We start from the raw sequence: 19312 nt of genomic DNA, 5'->3' as shown, positions 1-19312 counted from the left end.
ACCCTTCATACTGTTTACCATAGTGGCTGCATCATCTTACATTCCCACCAACAGTGTGGGAGGGTTCCATTTGCTCCACACCCTTTCCAGCATAGATGATTTGTAGACGTTTTTAAAAAAATGGTCATTCTGTCTGGTGGAACATGGCACCTCATTGTTTTGATTTGCATTTCTCTAATAATTAGCAGTGATGAGCATTTTTTCATGTGCCTATTGGCCATCTACATGTTTTCTTTGGAGAAATGTCTATTTGGGTCTTCTGGGGAATTCCCTGGCAGTCCAATGTTTAGGACTACAAGCCATGTGGTGTGGCCAAAAAAATTTAGATCTTCTGCCCATTTTCTGATGGGGTTGTTTGTTATTGAATTATAAGAGCTGTTGGTATATTTTGGAAATTAAGCCCATGTCGGTAGCATCATTTGCAAGTGTTTCTCTCAGTCTGTAGGTTGTCTTTTTGTTTTGTTTATGGTTTCCTTTGCTGTGCAAAAGCTTATAAGTTTGATTAGGTACCATTTGTTTATTTCTGGCTTTATTTCTATTCCCTTGGGAGACTAAGCTAAGAAAACATTGGTAAATTTATGTCAGAGAATGTTTTGCCTGTGTTTTCCTCTAGGAGTTTTATAGTGTTATATCTTATGTTTAAGTCTTTAAGCCATTAGGAACTTATTTTGACACAACAGGTTTTTAAAACTTTACTCACTGGATTATTGGTTTATTGTAAAAGGATACAACTCAGGGAACAGCCTAATGGAAGAGATGTAAAGGGCAAAGTATGTGGAAGTTTCCATCCCCTTTCCAAGTACCATTGTCCCTGCATTTCCACATGTTCCCCAACTCAGAAGCTCCCTCAACAGATTTTTTTTTAAAAATAAAAATATTGGACTTCCCTGGCGGTCCAGTGCTGAAAACTCTGTGCTTCCACCGCAGGGGGCGATAGTTCCATCCCTGGTTGGGGTAAAGTTTCATGTGCCTTGTGGCCAAAAATGAAATAAAACAGCACAATAGTATTAACAACCGTACACTAATGAATTTATAAGCCTAGACGAAATGTATACATTTCTGGGAAAACACAAATAGCAAAATGGACTTCCCTGGCCATCCAGTGGTTAGGACTCCATGCTTTCACTGTGGAGGGCCCAGAGCAGCCATAAACAAACAAACAAACAAAGTTTAAAAATAAATAAATAAATAAAATGTTAATCAAAGACTTTCACTGGGACTTCCCCAGTGGAGCCTTGGCTAAGACTTTGTGCTCCCAATACAGGGGCCCCAGGTTCAATCCCTGGTTCAGGGAACTAGATCCCACATGTTGCTACTAAGAGTTTGCAAGCCACAACAAAGATTGAGGATCCTGCCTTGCGGCAACTAAGACCCATCAAAGCCAGATAAAGAAATATTTTTTTTTTAATTTTAAAAGACTTTCCTACCAAAACTTTTGACCCAGGTGATTTTACAGATATGTTCTACTGACCTTCAAAAACAGTTTCTTGCTGCTTTTATGCAAGCTTTTCAGAAACTAGAAAAAGAATTGTGCAGGTTTTTTTGTTTGTTTGTTTTGGTTGTACTGGGTCTCTGTTGCAGCGCCCGGGCTTCTCTAGTTCTGCCATGTGAGCTTAGCTGCCCCACATCCATGGGATCTTAGTTCCCCAATCAGGGATTTAACTCATGTTCCTTGCATTGGAAAGTGGATTCTTAACCACTGGACCCCCAGGGAAGCCCCCAGAAATCTTTTTAATGTTCTTATTAGTTATAATTGTGTATGTGGGGTTTTATTTGTTTCTTTCTGCATTAATTACTCTTGCCAAGGCTTTATGTTAAGTGAAATGTACTTGGCATATAGCTTTTACCTCTACTAAGTATTTTTTGACAAGGTCCAGCTCAAAGGATTCTGTATGTAAAATACCTCCTCTGAAGTTTTCTGTTTTAAAAAATGCCCATTTTGGACTTCTCTGGTGGTCCAGCGGTTAAGAATCCTTGCAATGCAGGGGGCACAGGCTGGATCCCTGGTTGGGGAACTAAGATTCCAGGGCAGGACAACTCAGACCGAGTGCCTCCAGCCCTAGCATGCTGCAACTAAGACAGGAGGTAGCCAAATTGAAAAAATAAAAAATTATCCAGCGGAGAGAACTATCGGTAATACAAGAGAAAGACAAGAAGACAGAACAAGAACAAGAGGGCGGGGTGAGGGGCAGGAACGGGAGGGTGACAGCTGGCTTGAGCTGTGTGCTCAGTCGTGTCCGACTCTTTGTGACCCCACGCGCTGTAGCCCACCAGGCTCCTCTGTCCACGGAATTCTCCAGGCAAGAATACTGGAGTGGGTTGCCATTTCCTTCTCTGGGGGAATCTTCCCGCCGCAGGGATCAAACCCCAGTCTCCTGCATTGCAGGTGAATTCTTCAACGTCTGAGCCGCCACGGAAGCCTGACGGCTGGCTTAGCTAACGACAAAGACAATTCTTTTACTATGACGAAAGTCGGAGTACCTAAGTGAGGATGAAGGTAAATTGGCCAGGCTGCTGGTAGATAGGGATGTTTTCCTTTTTTTTCCCCTTTTAAAATTTTATTTACTTATTTTTGTCGGTGCTGGGTCTTGTTGCTTCACGCAGGCTGTCTCTAGCTGTGGTGAGCGGGGCTCCTCGAGGTGCAGTGCGCTGGTTTCGCGCTGCAGCGGCTGCTGCTCTTGAGCACAGCCTCCAGACCATGAGGACTCAACAGCAGCTGTGCTGCAAGGGTTCAGTTGCCTTGAGTCAATGAGACTTCCTGCTCGATGAGAGATGAGACCAGATTCCCATGTGGAATCTTCCCGGGCCAGGGATCAAACCTGTGTTCCCTGCATTGGCAAGCAGATTCTTAACCACTGGACCACCAGGAAGTCCTTTATCATTATTACTATTTTTTAAAATATTGTGGCATGTGGGATCTTAGTTCCCTGACCAGGCAATTGAACCTGCGTCCCCTGTATTGGAAGGTGGATTCTTCCTTGGACCACCAGGAAGTCCTAAGGATGTTTTCTTTTGATTACTTTCACAGTAAAATAAGAACCAAAGTTATCAGCTAAGAGTAAAGAAAAATAAAGGGATGCTGGATAACTGCCAACTGCAGAGAGTGTTGGTAAATAAAGTCTCCATTTGTTCATTTATTGGGTCAGCATAGCACGCAACAGAGATGGCCCCTTACTTGTCAGATATTTCCAGTGCTTACATCCCTGATAGTTAGCACAACGTATTGAAGAATGAATACCAGCAAGCACACCTGGATATCTAGTTGGGGAGGGAAGGGTTAGGGTTGGTGATAATAATAAGAAATACAGCTAGCATTCAGTAATGAAGATCTTCCTGCCTTTTCTTAGTAAATACAGACAACAACCTTTAATAAATATGACTGCTCTACAAACAAAGAAACTAGGGAGTGGTTCCTCCTTTGAAATGAGAGCCTTGAACACTAGGTCAAAATGCATGAGTGATAAAGTGAAAGGCCCCTTAAGTGGTAATAGCTCAATTATCTGATAGGAGTTTGATTCTGAGCAGATGAAGCTCCAGTCTAGAGCAGGTAACCCAAGAAGTCCTAGGCAAAAACCTGAGCCCCTGCTTCTGACCACCTGATCATCTGAGCAGTGTCACTGGGTGGATGATCTTGGAGTAGTCCCACATTTCCAGTTCTGTAAAACTGAGAGTGATGTCACCTAATTCACATAATTTTTATATTAAGTGAAACATTCTCCAAGTTTGAGAAAGTGCTTGCAAACGATCTTGTATACGAATGTATATGTTAATGTTGCTATTACTATCATGGCTGTTAATTAAGTGGTCAGGGCAAGGTCAACACTCAGAGGGCAAAGGTAGCCTCCAACCACAGAACAGGCCCTCCAGGATGCAAAGTAAGTTGAAAGAATTTTAGCCAGTACTCTTGGCTCAGAGTGAGAGGTGGAATTTTTCTTATTCAAAGCTCAACTGTTCTTGAAGTCTTCAGGCTTGAAACTCTGGGGAAAATAATTAGGCTCTGGGGGCAAGATCCGGAATGCCACACCGCGTGAGGCCTCACTGCCGCCGGCTGGGCACCAGGAAGTGCCCATCCGATCCACCTGGAGTCGGCCTGGGTTTGGGGCATCCCCTCGTGGTGGTCAGCAGCGCCTCCGGCTAGGATCCGGGAGCTGGTGCCCTGGCTTCATGCCTTTCGGGGACGCAGTCTCTAGGGCCCTCTCCGCGTCCCCCTCCTCCCCCTTTCCAGGAAGACCCCAGGCCCGGAAGGCCTGGGAAAGCGAGCGCCTGTGGTGGGGACGGTGGCCGCCCCGACGGCGCGGTCCGACTCCGGCGTGCGAGGGGGGCAGCTGTTCTCCCAGGCGGCCGTGGGGGGCAGCAGAGGGGACGGCGACAGGTGCGGGAGCGCCTCCCGGGGGGAAGTGAAAAGGCGGGCTTCGGGGTCTGTTCCCAGGCTGGAAGCCGCCCCCGCCCCCCACCAAATCCCCGGGAGAGGCCGGGCCGGCGCCGGGTCTGGAGGAGGACGCGGCCGGAGACAGTGCGATTTCACGCGGCCTCCGGGGCTCGGGTTCCTCGGCAGGGCGGATGAGTTATGGGGTCTCCAGGGGGTTTCCGGGGAAACTGAGGTGGCCTGAGTGGCCGACAAAAACACCCTCCCCCCTCAAAAACACACACACAGGCAAACACATTGAGACAGAAACTCCCCCAAGTGACCCAACCGGCTAGGGGAGTTGGGTGATTTGGTTAGTGGGCGAGGCCAACTCGCAGGGGGTCGGGCTTTGGAGCGTTCTCTCACCACCCCCATTACCTTTCTCCTCTGGAAGTATTTGGGGGCGTTCGGAATCTTGGACTGCGGGAGAATAATTAGGGCGAGAGCCGTTTGGGATCTGCGCGGCCAAGCTGCCGGGCACGGGGCGTGGGGCGCGCTGGCTCGGGGCGGGCCGCCGAAGCTCCGGCAATCGCTGCTCCAGCCTCGCGCCCGAGGGGGCGCGGCCGAGGCTCACCCCCTCCCCCTGCGCTCCCTCGCAGACTCCACTCCGCCCCTGCCATCCCGCCCCGGGCTCCGGCTCCGGTTGCACTTCGCAGCCTCCTCTGCCGCCGCTACCGGGTCGCTGGCGGCTCAGGTGGCTCCGCTTCGATGCCCTAGTCCAGCGCCCTTCCCGGCCGGCCTGGGCTGGGCGCCCCTCACCCTCCGCTGGAGTCATGAGGGTGAGCCGGGCTCTGCAGGTGCTGGGCTTCCTCCTCAGCCTGGCCCGGGGCTCCGAGGTGGGCAACTCGCAGGCAGGTAAGCGGCGCGGGAGCCGGGCGGGCTCGGAACCCGGGATTCCGACCCGGATTCGTGGGGTGCCGGAGGCCAGCGGCAGGAGCTTGGGCTGCGCGAGGCTGGGGTGCGAAGCCACGGCCGGCTGGGACCTCCTGGGCCCGGGACCGTCTGGATCGGGTCCTTGGCGTGGTCCGGGCGGGGACGCGATTCCGGGACCTGCCGCCCGTCCACCGCCTCCTGGGCGCATCGCAGACCCTCGGATTTGACTCTCCGGGGGATGCTGAAACCATTCACACTTCTGAGGGGCCCTGCAGAGACGGGGGCGAGGACCTCCGTTCTGTAACGTGAGGGGGTGATTGGAGGTGGAGATCTTGGAGGAAGCGGGACACGGAGGTGGGGGTCTTGATTTGCTCCAGACCTCCTTGGCCCCTGGGGCTCAGCACGCTCTAGTTTCGTTGTTTTGCCGACAGGGCGGAGCTGTGGAAGCGGGGGAGGTTGTTGTTGTCTAGTGTTGGAAAACAAGAGTGGCACCTCCTCTTCCGTGAGTGGGCCTGCCCTGGGGACAGTGGAGATTAACCTCGGGGCTAAGTCCAGGTGACCAGGGGGAGAGGCCACGCCGAGGCTGACTGCCCTGTTCTCTCGAAATAATAAAGTTTGCTGGTCCCCCACTGGACCAAACTTTTTTTGTTAGACCCCAGATCAATGTAACCAATGTTTACTGAGCATCTACTATGTACAGAGCCCAGGACCACACGAGATATGGGGTTAAGGACTTCCAGCCGCTATATCTCTGTCTTTTCTCTCCCCAACTTGAGGGCTGACAGGACACCTGTCCTGGCTTCTGAGCCCCCTATCCTTGGGGGGGGGGGAGGTCCTTCTCAGACCCAGCTTCACCCCCACTCCCATTCTGTTTATTGTCTGGCGGTCTCCAGCCGTCTAGACCAGTCAGATCACTGCTCTGTTCCTCCTCCCACTCCTATGCCAGCCGAGCCCACCTCTTTGGGGTGTCTCTGGGACCGTGGACACCTGAGGGGCGCCAGGGCTGCTGGCTCTGGAGGAGTTGTGTTGATTTCCTCCCCTCCCCCCAGATCTCAGCTTGGGGTTTGGCACCGTCAGGGCCCCTTCCCCAGGGTGGGAGTGGGAGAAACACCTGTGCTTCCCTCACAGTTGCTGGGCCTAAATTTAGACCCTGGGATCTTGGGATGTGAACACTCCCAGCTGGTGGAGGGCGGGGGTCTGGGGATTGGAGTGGGAGAGATGGAGTAAAGTGACCGTCTCACTGTCCCGCTCGCACCCCTGGAATCTTCAGCCGGGAACCCAGGAGTCCCGGATCCTGGCCGCCTTCCCTGAGGGAGACAGGAGGCAGGCATGGTTGGGTCTCTTTACCCTTTATCTGGCTCCTGCAGCCTCTGGGCATCCGGCCCCGTCTCAGTCCTTCTATAGCCCCTTTGTCCTGGCGGTGATGGGGGCGGGGGACTTGGGGGAGAAGGCCTCTGGTTGAGGAGGGGCTGGAGATTCTTGTTCCGACCCACCCCAGTGCTCTCTCCCAAAGGGGAGCCTGTGGCACTGGCCCTCCCGTGCCCTGGTCGCTGGTAGTGCGGGGACTTCTGAATTCCCCTCCCCCGCCCCTCCTCCCCTAGAAGCCTGTTCCTCCTCCGAGGTGTTGTTCACAGTTTCCCGCCCAGCCCTTTGCTCCTGTTTGTGTAATATGGACTTTACCCTCAGGGTGGCAGGGAACCCGGACCTCTCACTCTGTAGTCTCCCCAGCTCGACCCAAAGTCTGCACGGACACCTGCGGGCAGGTGGGCGGGCTGGGGCCGGGGAGGGCTCCTTCCTCTCTAGGAGCCCGAGGACGCAGCCCTGGGGACTTCTGGGCCAGCAGGGGGGCCGTGGACAGTGTCTGCGTGCGGGTGTGTGTGTGCGTGGGTACACACACACCCCGCCTCCCTGCGCAGAAATCTTGGTTCCTCCTTTATCTGGGGAGAAAGGTTGGCTCCCCGACTTGGAAGAGGGGGTGTCCTGCCAAGAAGGGCATTGGGGTGGGGCTGTTGCAGAAACAACCAGCCTTGTAGTGGTTTTCTTTTCGACCTGGGCACCTCTGGGAGCTCGTGTCTGTTTACTCCTCGGCCGGGCCTAGCTCACCCCTTTCCCTTCACGGGGAGTGATAGGGAATGGGAGCCCCTCACAGGTCAGACTAGGGGTGCATCCAGGAGGAGGCGCTGGGGCCTCACCCACCTCCCTCCCTCCATTCCCACTCCTGCCTCCCACTAGGCTGCCAGCGCCTCAGGGAAGGGTGGCGGGAACAGGTGGTATCTACCCGTTCCCCCGCAGCCCTTCACGAGCCAGAGGAGACAGGGTAGGGCTTCAGGGTCCAAGATTGCCCAAAAGCCCCCGTGTCCTCCTCCACACTCACAAAGTAAAGCGAACCTCCAAGACTGACAGCGAGTGAGGATTGAGTGAGTGAGCGATGTTGGAAGACTTCTTAATGAATCTCCTTGACAATGAAGTCGGGCAGAAGGCTGAGACTGCTGTTTTCATCCAACTTCTCTGTATTTGCTGCAAAATACTCTAGGGCTGGAAAGTGTGATGTGGAGGGAGCTGGCATGTGTGGGGATGAGGAAAGGAGTGAGAGGGAAGCCAGAGTTTAGGGAGGGGGTGTGGGCTAGGCAACCAGTTCCCTGTCTTCCAGCTTGAAAGACAAAGCTTACATTGACCCCCACTACCACCATCACCACCAGAGGCCCCCCGCTAGTGAGGTCACTGGTCTGAACCCACGGCTTGAGGGTGGAGGGGGGTTGCTGCTGAGGACAGGGTGTCTGGGGACAGGGTGGAGCGGCCCCCTCCTCTGAGATAGAATTGCCTCATTGTGGGCCGGACTGTGGCCCCAGGCACTGCCCCCACCCTCTGCCCCCATCCCACCCTCCCTAGACACAATAGGGGCTGTGTGCTGCCCCAAAGAGATATTTATTCCAGGACCTAGAGAGGCAGGATGGGGGTAGAGAAGTGCCCGGTTGGAGTGGGGGCGGGGAAGAGGAGGGTAACCAAGTTGTGGTCCATTTCTAACTTCTTCTTAGGGAGCGGAAAACAACCCCACATCCTCCTTGATTAACTCCTCAGCACCCAAAGTAGTACCCAAAAGAGGCCAGAGGAGGCCCAGGTGGGAGAAGGAAATCTCACCTTGCTGTTCAGGGGGATAGTGAAGGGATTTGGGGGAAAGAGGAAGTTAAAGCTCTCAATTCAGCCTTGGTATCTGCCTCTAGGGTTGAGGGTGGGGGGCAGCGGCCTTCCGGTCATGTTGAGTGTTACCAGAGGAGGGCAACCAAGAGGGTGGTCTTGGGGGGATGGGGCTGAAAACATATGTCCAGCCCCCTGCCACGCTCCCCTCCACTTGGAACAGTGTGCCCTGGGACTCTGAATGGGCTGAGCGTGACTGGAGATGCTGAGAACCAATACCAGACGCTGCACAAGCTCTATGAGAAGTGTGAGGTAGTGATGGGGAACCTGGAGATCGTGCTCACGGGACACAACGCTGACCTCTCCTTTCTGCAGGTTAGAGCGCTGACCTTCTGTCTCAGCGTTTCCCCCCTTGTCCTCACTATTGAAGCCTGTTTCCTGTCCTCGGGGTTACCCTGTGCTGGAGCTGGCGTTCAGCATTCCTAAAACTCAATGGTTTCTAAGATCCAAGCCTGGGTAAACAGGGGCAGTGATTGGAATCCAGGCCCTGTGGACTGGTGGCTGTAGCTGGGGATACAGAAGGGCTGGCCACGGGAAGGGGCAGGCGTGGGGTAGATTCTACACCAGGGACTGGGAGGCACCTGGGGAGGTGAGGCAGGGAGAAGCAACGACCACCCTGGCCCTTGGAAGGAAAGGCCTGGAGCCTAGAATTTCTCAATATTTCTTCAGCCCATCTTCGCTTGTAGAAGTCATGTGGCACCTGCTATTCCCTACTCCAAAGCAGGACTTGGAAAGAATTAGAGGAGTTAGAGGTTCCTCAGTGCCTTAGAGAGGAAAGGAGACTGAGACTTCTGGCCCCATTTCTTGTCCCTCCCACTGACGCAATCTGCTCCGTCACAGTGGATCCGAGAAGTGACCGGCTATGTCCTCGTGGCCATGAACGAGTTCTCTACACTGCCGCTGCCCAACCTCCGAGTGGTGCGGGGGACCCAGGTCTACGATGGGAAGTTTGCCATCTTTGTCATGTTAAACTACAACACCAACTCTAGCCACGCTCTGCGCCAGCTCCACCTGACTCAGCTCACCGGTCAGTTCCCGGTGATTCCTTCCAGGCCTGCCCTCAGCCCACCCGCTGACAGGTGCCTCCTTGACCGTGACCCCAGACCGCTCCCTCTAAGCGCCCCGTTCAGGGCGCCCGCCACCCTGACCACTAGGTGTCAAGGTCCACTCCTCCTTGAACAACAGAGAGACAGCCCTCACTGCCCCCCGGGGCAGGGTCTTCACGTCTTGGTGGGGCTGGAGCTGGAGCCAGGGCTGTTACCCAGTCCTCTGACTTCAGGACAGCACCTTAATGTCCCTCCTTCTCTGGGAATGGGAACCCCCCACCCCCAGAACCAGCCCCCCAAGCCCGAGGGCTCAGGCTGGGTGCTGAAATTCTCCCTGTCCCAGTCAGCTGAGAAACAGGCCGGGCGGCCCGCGGGGGTGTGGGTGCGGGCTTGAGTCAGGGCTCCTCTCCTTCCCCTCCCCTCCCCCTCTGGCTCAACCGGATCTGGACAGGTGTCTGAGGAGGCAGGGCTTTCTCTCAGCCCGGCTCCTCCTCCTGCACGGCGTCTGCAGTTTGGACTTAATTGGATCTATCTGTCTGCCCCACCTCTCCCGCTCCTGACTGGGGTGGCCTCTCAGGCTGGTGGGGAGGGAGGGGTGAGGGGGGACTCCCCTGACTAGCCCTTGACCCTGGCGCTGGTCTTCCCTACCTCAGAGATTCTGTCAGGGGGTGTTTACATTGAGAAGAACGAGAAACTCTGTCACATGGACACAATCGACTGGAGGGACATTGTGCGGGACCGGGACGCTGAGATAGTGGTGAAGAACAACGGCAAGACCTGTGAGTGGCTGGGATCGAGCCTGCCCCCCAGCCAGCCGGAGCGACTCCCTTCTGCTCTTCAGCGTGTCCCTAATCCTAACCCAGTCTCCCTTGAACAAACCGCAGGCTCTCACCCAAGGAGCTTGCCAGGTTGATGCAGGTCGGTCGCCTGGAGCCGGAACTGCAGAGGCAGGGTGCCAGGGAAAGGGGCTGGGGAGCTCCGTGCCGCGAGAGGCCAGGTCTGGCTCCAGATCCAGCACCCTCCCTTCTTGGAGCCCACCTGCCCCCGGCTGCAGGCTGCCACTCCCTGTCCACTCACTTGCACGTATTCCTGCTGAGTTCAGTGAGCCGAGAAGAACCAAACTCCTAGCTTGGGACGGCCCCAGGCCCTGCCCTCAGCTGCCCTGTGGGTGGTGTGGGGGCGCGGCTCCGCCCCGCGCTGACAGGTTCACTGGAGCCCAGCCCTGCTCTGCGCGGGCACGGAGGGGCGCCGCCCTGGCTCCTCGCTGCCCGGGACCGGGTGCCTGTGTGCTGACATCATCGCCTGTTGATTTGAGCAAGCCTTTTTGACGGCCTCTTTCCCTCCCAACCAGGTCCCCCCTGTCATGAGGCCTGCAAGGGGCGATGCTGGGGTCCTGGGCCAGAAGACTGCCAGACACGTGGGTCTAACTTCATTTTAAAAACTTCAAACTCGTGTACACTTTCTTATCCTTTTCCACCCCAACTGTGTGTGTGGGGGGATGATGAGCCTAGAGGGCAAGAGGGGGAGGGAGAGCAGAGCCTCCGAACAGGGTCGCGGGAGCTCTGACGGCTGTTTCCTCTCCTCCCACAGTGACCAAGACCATCTGTGCCCCCCAGTGCAACGGTCACTGCTTTGGGCCCAACCCCAACCAGTGCTGCCACGACGAGTGTGCGGGCGGCTGCTCGGGCCCTCAGAACACGGACTGCTTCGTACGTGCCGCCGCCGCCCCCTGACTTCTGAAGTGGGACGTGGGCCTTGGGGAGGAAGTCGGGTGCACATGTAACATGAGTCTCATGAGCCTTCTGCGTTCCCAGGCCTGCCGGCTCTTCAATGACAGTGGGGCCTGTGTACGCCAGTGCCCACAGCCTCTCGTCTACAACAAGCTCACTTTCCAGTTGGAACCCAATCCCCACACCAAGTATCAGTATGGAGGGGTGTGTGTAGCCAGCTGTCCCCGTAAGTGTCTGGAGGGAAGGAATGATGGTAGCAGAACCAGGATTTTAGTCTTTCAGCCACATTTTTACAAACATTTATTTATGTGTGTGTGGTAGAGCTGGGTCTTCGTTGCTTTGCACGGGCTTCCTCTATTTACAGTGAACCGGGGTCTTCTCTTAGCTGCGATGTGAGGGCCTCTCATGGTGGCAGCTCCTCTTGCCGAGAGGTACGGGCTGTGGGCATAAAGGCTTCAGCAGCTGCGGCTCGTGGGCTCTAGAGCCCAGACTCAGGAGTTGTGGCAATGGACTTTTGCTTCAGTGCATGTGGGATCTTCCCAGACCAGGGATTGAACCTGTGTCTCCTGGACTGGTAGGCAGGTTCCCTTCCACTGTGCCACCAGGGAAGTCCTATCCATTTTATTTATTTTTTTTTAATATTGTTTTTGCCACACTGCACAGCATGTGGGATCTTCATTCCCCGAACAGGGATTGAACCCATGCCCCTTACACTGGAAGCACGGATTCTTAACCATTGGACCACCAAGGAAGTCCCTGACAGGATTTTATTTATCTTATCTTATTTGTGTGTGTGTGACCAGCGACCTGCTGTTTTTAAAATATAACATTTATTGCATAGATGGTATGATGCAGAACAGCTTTTCTTCTCGTTTTGAATTTGGAGGTACTATATGACTGAAAAGAAAGAGGAAGGAAAAGTATCAAAACTGAACTTGGGATTCTCTGTTCATGTGGTGTAAACCAATTTTGTATATAACATGTAGCAGCAGTTTTTAAGTTCCCTTTAGAAAGATATGAATTCCACACATTTGTTATTTTGTCCTGTTTAATGCATGGGCTGCAATCACTAGGGTCAGCTTCTTTCTAGAGGAAAGAGGAAAAGAGAATGGAAGGAACAGTGAATCCTTCTGAAACCAGCATCCGACTGACACATAGCTTCCCCGGAGCTGGTGGGAAAAACAGTCCTTTGGGTTTTTTGTTTTGTTTTCACAGCCAGGAGTTTTATGTAGTGATTGAATCTCAGCATCATGTACATAAATCACACAGAAAAACAAAACAGAGAAACTTGCACCTCAAAAAACTTTTATGAAGATCAATCTATCTATTTATGTATCTATACACACACATCTATATTGAGTAAAAACCCTGAGAGAAGGAGAAAGAGAATCAAAGAAAATGTATAGAAGCAAATTAGCTGGACATGCAAAGTAAGCTATGATTCATCCAGAGTTTAAACAAATCAAATTTCACGTTTAATATTGGGGGAGGGGACAGAACAACAAACAAATGATACATCTTCCAACTTCACTAATAAAATGCAAGACTTTATCAACTTCAAGGGTATAAATGAAGGCTAAATAAAACTTTAAGTCCATGGTGATACTTTGAGTGGCAGTCCTGGCCATGTTGCCAGACTGGTTCCTGCTACACATCTTATCCCAGGGGTAAGCACATCCTACCCCTTAATTTGTGCTTCTTCCCACAATATGAACCAGGGTTTTAGATGAATTTTTTTTTTTTTTTGGCCATGTCCCTGACTAGGGATCGAACTCGAGCCTTCAAAGCACGGAGTCCTAATCACTATACTGCCAGGAAATTCCCTAGATGCAATTTTAGGAGGTGAAATGGATCAAGTTGGGAGGTTAATTGAGAGTGTAAAGGGCAATGGGTTGTGATCGTCACCCTTAACAAATGGCCCCTATGTCCTATTCCCCCATCTATTTCCCCATGACTTCCACCAGTTGCTCCTAGTTCTGCTTTTTGGATCCAAAGAGCAGAGGGCCTTTCTAATCCATGAGACAGCACTTAAGGAACCTCGGGTGGTCAAGCTGGAACAAACCCTTGCAGGTGAGGAGGGAGGAGGTTCAGCTAGTCGTTGGCGGTGTCCCTCCCTCATCTCTTTCCTCTTTCCTAGATAACTTTGTGGTGGATCAGACATCTTGTGTCAGGGCCTGTCCTCCTGACAAGATGGAAGTAGATAAAAATGGACTCAAGATGTGTGAACCTTGTGGGGGTCTGTGCCCGAAAGGTGAGTACGAGATGGAAAGGAGTTGGTGAAGAGAGACCCTTTCCCCTGAGACTACGCAGCCCCGACCCCTCATCCCCACACTGAGCCTCTTGTGTTTGCAGCCTGTGAGGGGACAGGCTCTGGGAGCCGCTTCCAGACTGTGGACTCGAGCAACATTGATGGATTCGTGAACTGCACCAAGATCCTGGGCAACCTGGACTTTCTTATCACTGGCCTCAATGGGTGAGAGATTCCTCTGATCCCCCACCCCATCAGCCCCCTCACAGTTCATTGCACCGGTTCAAGCCTTTGTACGTGGAGCTGATCAGGAAGTTAGATCATAGTCTTAGCAGTCACAAAGGACCGGACAGTGCTTAATTCCCCAGGGCTTGAATCCCCTCAGACACCCCTGAGCAGCTCAGCCACCTGAATGGCAAGGGACAGGGACGGAGTGGCCTCCTCCTTAAAGGTTTCTAAGTGTTCTTAAATTGGATAAAGATCTGTCTCCCCATGACTTTCAGCTGTTTCACCTAGTTCTGCTCCTTGTATGGAGCCACAAAGAGCAGGGCACGTTTCAGTCCGTAGGACAGCATTTACAGTGTGTGTGTGTGAGAGAGGGAGAGACATTAGGGCCACCTCTTTGGACAGTATTACATCTAATAAAGATTTTCCACATAGTCTTTATTCAGATCCCCCAAGTGTTAACAGTGTACCATAAAAAAAAGAAAGGAAGGTGAAGTCGCTCAGTCGTGTCCGACTCTGCGACCCCATGGACTGCAGCCTACCAGGCTTCTCTGTCCATGGGATTTTCCAGGCAAGGGTACTAGAGTGGGGTGCCATTGCCTCTTCCAAACAGTGTACCACATGCTTCGTCATTTCTCTCCACATGTCACACACACGCTCATTATATGCGCTCTTGTTTCTCTGAACCACTTGAAGGTAAATTTCCAGACATGGTGTCCTCTCACCCCAGTGCCAGTTCAGTGTGTGTTCCTTGAAAACAAGAACATTTTCTTACTTAACCACCGTACACCACCGTACATTTGTTTAAATCAAGAAATTAGCACTGATACAAAATGTTATCTAATCTACAGATGTTAATCAGATTTCTCTTAATTGTCTTACTGATGTCCCAGATCATACATGTACATCCATTATCTCCTTTAATCTGTAACATTTCATGTCCTTGACATTGTTGATGAGTACAGGTCAGGTGATTGGTAGAATGTTCTTCAGTTTGGGTTTGTCTGATGTTTTCCTCACACTTAGACATAAATCTTTTTTATTGAAATATAGTTGGCATACAATATTACATTAATTTCAGATGTACAGCCTAGTGACTTGACATTTAAATGCACTATAATATCAGCAGAAGTCTAGTAACCATCTGTCCCCGTACAAAATCATTACATTAACCACACTCCTTATGCTATATATTACCTCCCCGTGACTTATTTTGTAATTGTAAATCTGTACCTCTTTTAAAAATTTACTTATTTTTAATTGAAGGATAATTGCTTTATAGAATTATGTTGGTTTCTACCGAACATTAGCATGAATCAGCCACAGGTTTAGCTGTGCCCCCTCCCTCTCAAGTTAGGCATTTCTGATAACACTACAGACGTGGTCTCAGTGCATCCTATCAAGAAGGCCCGTGATGGTCATCTGTCCCACTACTGGTGATGCTGCCTCTGGTCATTTGGTTAAGGTGGTGTCTGCCAGCTTTTCTAAAGTTATTTTCCCTTTTCAATTAAGTATTTTCGGAGGAGATACTTGCTTGAATCAGTTTTTTGTGTTTTAAATATTTATTGGGCTATGCCAGGTCTTAGCTGTGGCATGTGGAATCTAGTTCCCTGATCAGGGATCACACCCAGGCCCCCTGCATTGAAAGTGTGGAGTCTTAGCCAGTGGACCACTAGGGAAGTCCCCGGAACCAGTTTTTATGAGAATTGCCAGATGATGCTTTTCTAACTCCATTGTTGTTGTGTGGATCACTTGCTAAGTTGTGTTCAACTCTCTGTGACCCCATGGACTGCAGCACACCAGGCCTTCCTGTACCTCACAAATAGATGCCAATTTGTTGGCATTCTGGTACTAGGCAGAGGCTTTCCTTCCTGTTTATTTACGTGTTGGTGTGTTTGATCTGTGTGGATATTGGTTTGAGTCAGTGTTTCATAGTCTGTTAGAATCATTATTCCAGTTAACCAGTTCAGTTATTCTTGATCCGCTCAAGCTGGCTCTAGTGAAGAATGGTATTTGGAAACTAGGCATGCCTACTGCTACTAGGTTATGCTTCTACTTTGTTGACTGGTCTTCACTGTTCTCTCCAGAGACCCCTGGCACAAGATCCCTGCTCTGGACCCTGAGAAGCTCAATGTCTTTCGGACAGTGCGGGAGATCACGGGTGAGTGGGAGGGGAAGAGGCTGCCCTTTCTGAGAGCGCCAGATGAGCCGCGGGCACAAACTGCAGTGTCATCACTGGAGAAGACCGTGTCCCAAGCAGCTGAGAAGGGGACGGGGAGACTCCCCATCACACGCCTTCCTCCGTCCCTGCAGGATACCTGAACATCCAGTCCTGGCCTCCCCACATGCACAACTTCAGTGTCTTTTCAAACCTGACGACCATTGGGGGCCGAAGCCTCTACAAGTGAGTACGGGGTGTGGAGGCAAAGAATTCTGTTTCTTAGGCATCTTGAGTGAAATATAAGGTCTGGTCTCATACCTGCTTCCCAGGTGGCACTAGTGGTAAAGAACTTGCCTGCCAATGCAGGAGACAGAGATGTCATGTGGGATCGATTCCTGGGTTGGGAAGATCCCGTTAGGGCATGGCAAACTAGTCCAGCTTTCTTGCCTGGAGAATCCCATGGACAGAGGAGCCTGGTGGGCTATAGTCCATGGGGTCACAAAGAGTCGGACATGACTGAGCGACTTAGCAGGCATGCTTATACAGTGGGAGTTTGATGGGGCAAAGGCTACAGGAGGGGAAGTCCCTCTTAGTGACTAGTTCAGAGCAGATCTGTTGAAGGAAGATGAATCCAAAGCCTGGTCAGTTTTTCCTCTGTGGTCTCCCCTCTCATCTGGTATCCTTGCTCACAGTCGGGGCTTCTCACTGTTGATCATGAAGAACTTGAATGTGACGTCTCTGGGCTTCCGATCCCTGAGAGAAATCAGTGCTGGGCGTATCTACATCAGCGCCAACAGGCAGCTGTGCTACCACCATGCCCTGAACTGGACCAGGCTGCTCCGGGGGCCTTCAGAAGAGAGGCTGGACATCAAGCATAATCGGCCCCGCAGAGACTGCGGTGAGGGAAAGGGCCCAGGACAGATGGGTGGTGGAGTCAGGTGGGAGAGGGGTGTAAGGACTATTCTGCCCTGCAAGTCGGAGAACGGATGAGGGATGGAGCCAAGGAGAGGGGGACATTAGGCTGGAAATAGTAATGAGCAAGTGTTCCTGCCTGGAGGATCCCAGGGATGGGGGAGCCTGGTGGGCTACCATCTATGGGGTCGCACAGAGTCGGACACAACTGAAACGACTTAGCAGCAGCAGCAGTGATGAGCAAGAGTGAGGAAAAGGCTTGTTAGGAGACCTCAGGCTCCTCCTAACCCAGCCCTTCCTTTCCAGTGGCTGAGGGCAAAGTGTGTGATCCACTGTGCTCTGGAGGATGCTGGGGCCCAGGCCCTGGCCAGTGCCTGTCCTGCCAGAACTACAGCCGAGGAGGCATCTGTGTCACCCACTGCAACTTCCTGAACGGGTACAGTGAGGGAAGAGAGTCAAGAAGGGCAGGGGGACTGGGCCGTGGGGGGAAGATGCTCAGGTGGCACCTGAAAGCCTTTAGCCAGCTTGCTGCATGTGCCTTGGCAGGAATTAGGTAGGAGGCCCTGTGGTTGGGGGATCAGGGCAGGTCAGGCCTTGGATTTGACTCCCCTCTCTTTACCCCCGCCCCCCACCCAGGGAGCCTCGTGAGTTTGCCCGTGAAGCTGAATGTTTCTCTTGCCACCCGGAATGCCAGCCCATGGAGGGCAGTGCCACGTGCAATGGCTCGGTACAGTAGCAGCGCCGGGATCTCTATGGGAGAGAGGGACCGCTGTGGCCAAAGTCCAAGGCCTTAGAGAGACACAGGGAGGCCGCAGGAAGCCGAGAGATCGGTGTGCTCTTGCTGGGCGTGTGGCGCTGACCCTGACCCGCTCTCTCCTGCTCAGGGCTCTGATGCCTGTGCCCGGTGTGCCAGTTTTCGAGACGGGCCCCACTGCGTGAGCAGCTGCCCCTTTGGAGTCCTCGGTGCCAAGGGTCCCATCTACAAGTACCCAGATGCCCAGAATGAATGCCGGCCCTGTCACGAGAACTGCACCCAGGGGTCAGTGATGGGATGATGAAAGGGTATTGGAAGAGGGGCAGGAGCACAGAACAAGGGGGAAAGTAGAGCTTTCCAGAGAGGAACTGTGATGGAAGAACCACTCCTAGCTGTGCGGTAAAGCCCTGGAGAAAGGGAAACTCAGTAACCGCTCAAAATGACAACACAATTTGAGATGCCTGGTATAGCCTTAACTCGGGGGTGTCATTCAAGAGAGGGACTCAGGGAGGGTGCTGAGCCAGAGATGGGGGCCATGTCTTGGGATATGCTTTGGGCTCCAGGACTGGATGCCATGGAAGGGTCTGAAACAATGTTATATGTTGAGGTTGTTGGAATTGAGCCTCCCTTGGGAGTCTCCCAAGCTCGCATTTAAGGAGCTGACTTTCTTCTCCAGGTGTAAGGGACCAGAGCTACAAGACTGTTTAGGCCAACTGCTGCCACTGATCAGGTATGGTGGGCTTAGAGGTATAGGGAGCTGGGGATATCTGGAGAAGGGCAGTTACTTCCTGCAAAGAGTTGAGTCTGTTCATTCTGGCCTTCTATATATAGGCTACAGTCATGGGACTCAGGGACACAGGAATCCAGGTTTCTGGCCTGCCTTCCTAAAGTCAACTTGCAGTAGTCTTGGGGTGGAGATTTAGGTTAGCCCCTTTATTGCTCAAGAGTATACGCAGATGTGCATGTTAACTTCTTGCCCAAGATCTGTTCTATACGTTTAGTACAGGTATAAATGACATTTGTATGGGAAGCGTAGACCCAGGATAATTCTGGGCTTCTCTGTCCTACAGCAAAACCCATCTGGCAATGGCCTTAACGGTGGTAGTAGGGTTGGCAGTGATTTTCCTGATCCTGGGCAGCACTTTTCTCTATTGGCGTGGACGCCAGATTCAGAATAAGAGGGCTATGAGGCGCTACCTGGAACGGGGTGAGGTGAGTGCCTATCTTACCCTGGAAATGTGCCCTATACCATCTCCCTTGGAGAGCCTCTTCCTTCCCCAAAGCCTTGGTCCCTTTCCTCAAGGAGGTGGTATGGTCCACCAGAAAGGACTCTGCCCAGAGAAATGGGGGACTCCTGATTTTGCCATTAATTTGCCACGTGACTTTGAAGAAGTTACCTTCCTTCTCTGCCAGTTTATGCACATATACAGAGGAAACAGTAACATCCTTACAAGATGGCTGTAAGGGTGAAAGGAGGATGTATGTGAAAATGCTGTGAAAAACAGAAAATATATAAAAGGACTCAAGGCATGGCTGAGTTCCTTCGCTGTTCACTTGAAACTATCACAACATTGTTAATTGGCTATACTCCAATATAAAATAAAAAATTCAAAGTTTGAAAAGTTAATCAAGGTGATAGTATTACCAACCCTCTCCCCTATCCCTCCATCAAAGGGAAAATCCAGCCCTCTTGATTTCTGATCTCATGAACACAACTTCCTCAGTCCTCAAGGTCTGTTATTCCCCAATAGGCCTGAAACGTT

At 52.1% G+C, this 19312-nt stretch overlaps 2 protein-coding genes and 1 long non-coding RNA gene across 4 annotated transcripts in view; 1 reads left to right on the top strand and 2 right to left on the bottom strand.

Moving 5' to 3' along the window:
• Nucleotides 1–364: 364 nt before the first annotated feature.
• LOC122679010 lies at nt 365–5180 on the bottom strand. Its single transcript, XM_043879237.1, has 3 exons — nt 4784–5180; nt 2567–2758; nt 365–2481 (listed from the first exon to the last, which is right to left on the bottom strand). The coding sequence occupies exons 1-3, from the start codon at nt 5178–5180 to the stop codon at nt 2396–2398; spliced, it is 675 nt and encodes a 224-aa protein (XP_043735172.1). The 3' UTR covers nt 365–2395.
• The window catches only part of ERBB3 (erb-b2 receptor tyrosine kinase 3), a 20723-nt gene continuing 6424 nt past the window's right edge, over nt 5014–19312 (top strand). Inside the window, exons 1-17 of the mRNA XM_043890393.1 lie at nt 5014–5260; nt 8637–8788; nt 9314–9500; nt 10173–10298; nt 10871–10936; nt 11110–11228; nt 11334–11475; nt 13387–13500; nt 13602–13722; nt 15810–15883; nt 16036–16126; nt 16576–16781; nt 17102–17231; nt 17432–17522; nt 17680–17834; nt 18226–18279; nt 18620–18761. Of these exons, the coding sequence (XP_043746328.1) occupies nt 5179–5260; nt 8637–8788; nt 9314–9500; nt 10173–10298; nt 10871–10936; nt 11110–11228; nt 11334–11475; nt 13387–13500; nt 13602–13722; nt 15810–15883; nt 16036–16126; nt 16576–16781; nt 17102–17231; nt 17432–17522; nt 17680–17834; nt 18226–18279; nt 18620–18761 (2052 nt within the window). The 5' untranslated portion in view covers nt 5014–5178. The remainder of the gene's footprint in view (nt 5261–8636; nt 8789–9313; nt 9501–10172; nt 10299–10870; nt 10937–11109; nt 11229–11333; nt 11476–13386; nt 13501–13601; nt 13723–15809; nt 15884–16035; nt 16127–16575; nt 16782–17101; nt 17232–17431; nt 17523–17679; nt 17835–18225; nt 18280–18619; nt 18762–19312) is intronic.
• The window catches only part of LOC122685533, a 12580-nt gene continuing 7409 nt past the window's right edge, over nt 14142–19312 (bottom strand). For both annotated transcript variants that reach the window (XR_006338432.1, XR_006338427.1), the window contains exon 2: nt 14142–14472. This is a non-coding gene — a long non-coding RNA (uncharacterized LOC122685533). The remainder of the gene's footprint in view (nt 14473–19312) is intronic.

Source organism: Cervus elaphus, chromosome 3, assembly GCF_910594005.1.
Source record: "Cervus elaphus chromosome 3, mCerEla1.1, whole genome shotgun sequence".
NCBI lineage: Eukaryota > Metazoa > Chordata > Mammalia > Artiodactyla > Cervidae > Cervus > Cervus elaphus.
This window is presented reverse-complemented; position numbering and strand designations above follow the sequence as displayed.

Coding starts and splice junctions, on each gene's coding strand:
- LOC122679010 (XM_043879237.1), bottom strand. CDS start 5,180: ATGACTCCAGCGGAGGGTGAGGGGCGCCCAGCCCAGGCCGGCCGGGAA. Junction 2,759..4,783: donor AATACTTCCAGAGGAGAAAG/GTAATGGGGGTG, acceptor CTCATCGAGCAG/GAAGTCTCATTGACTCAAGG. Junction 2,482..2,566: donor CCCAGCACCGACAAAAATAA/GTAAATAAAATT, acceptor ATCCTCACTTAG/GTACTCCGACTTTCGTCATA.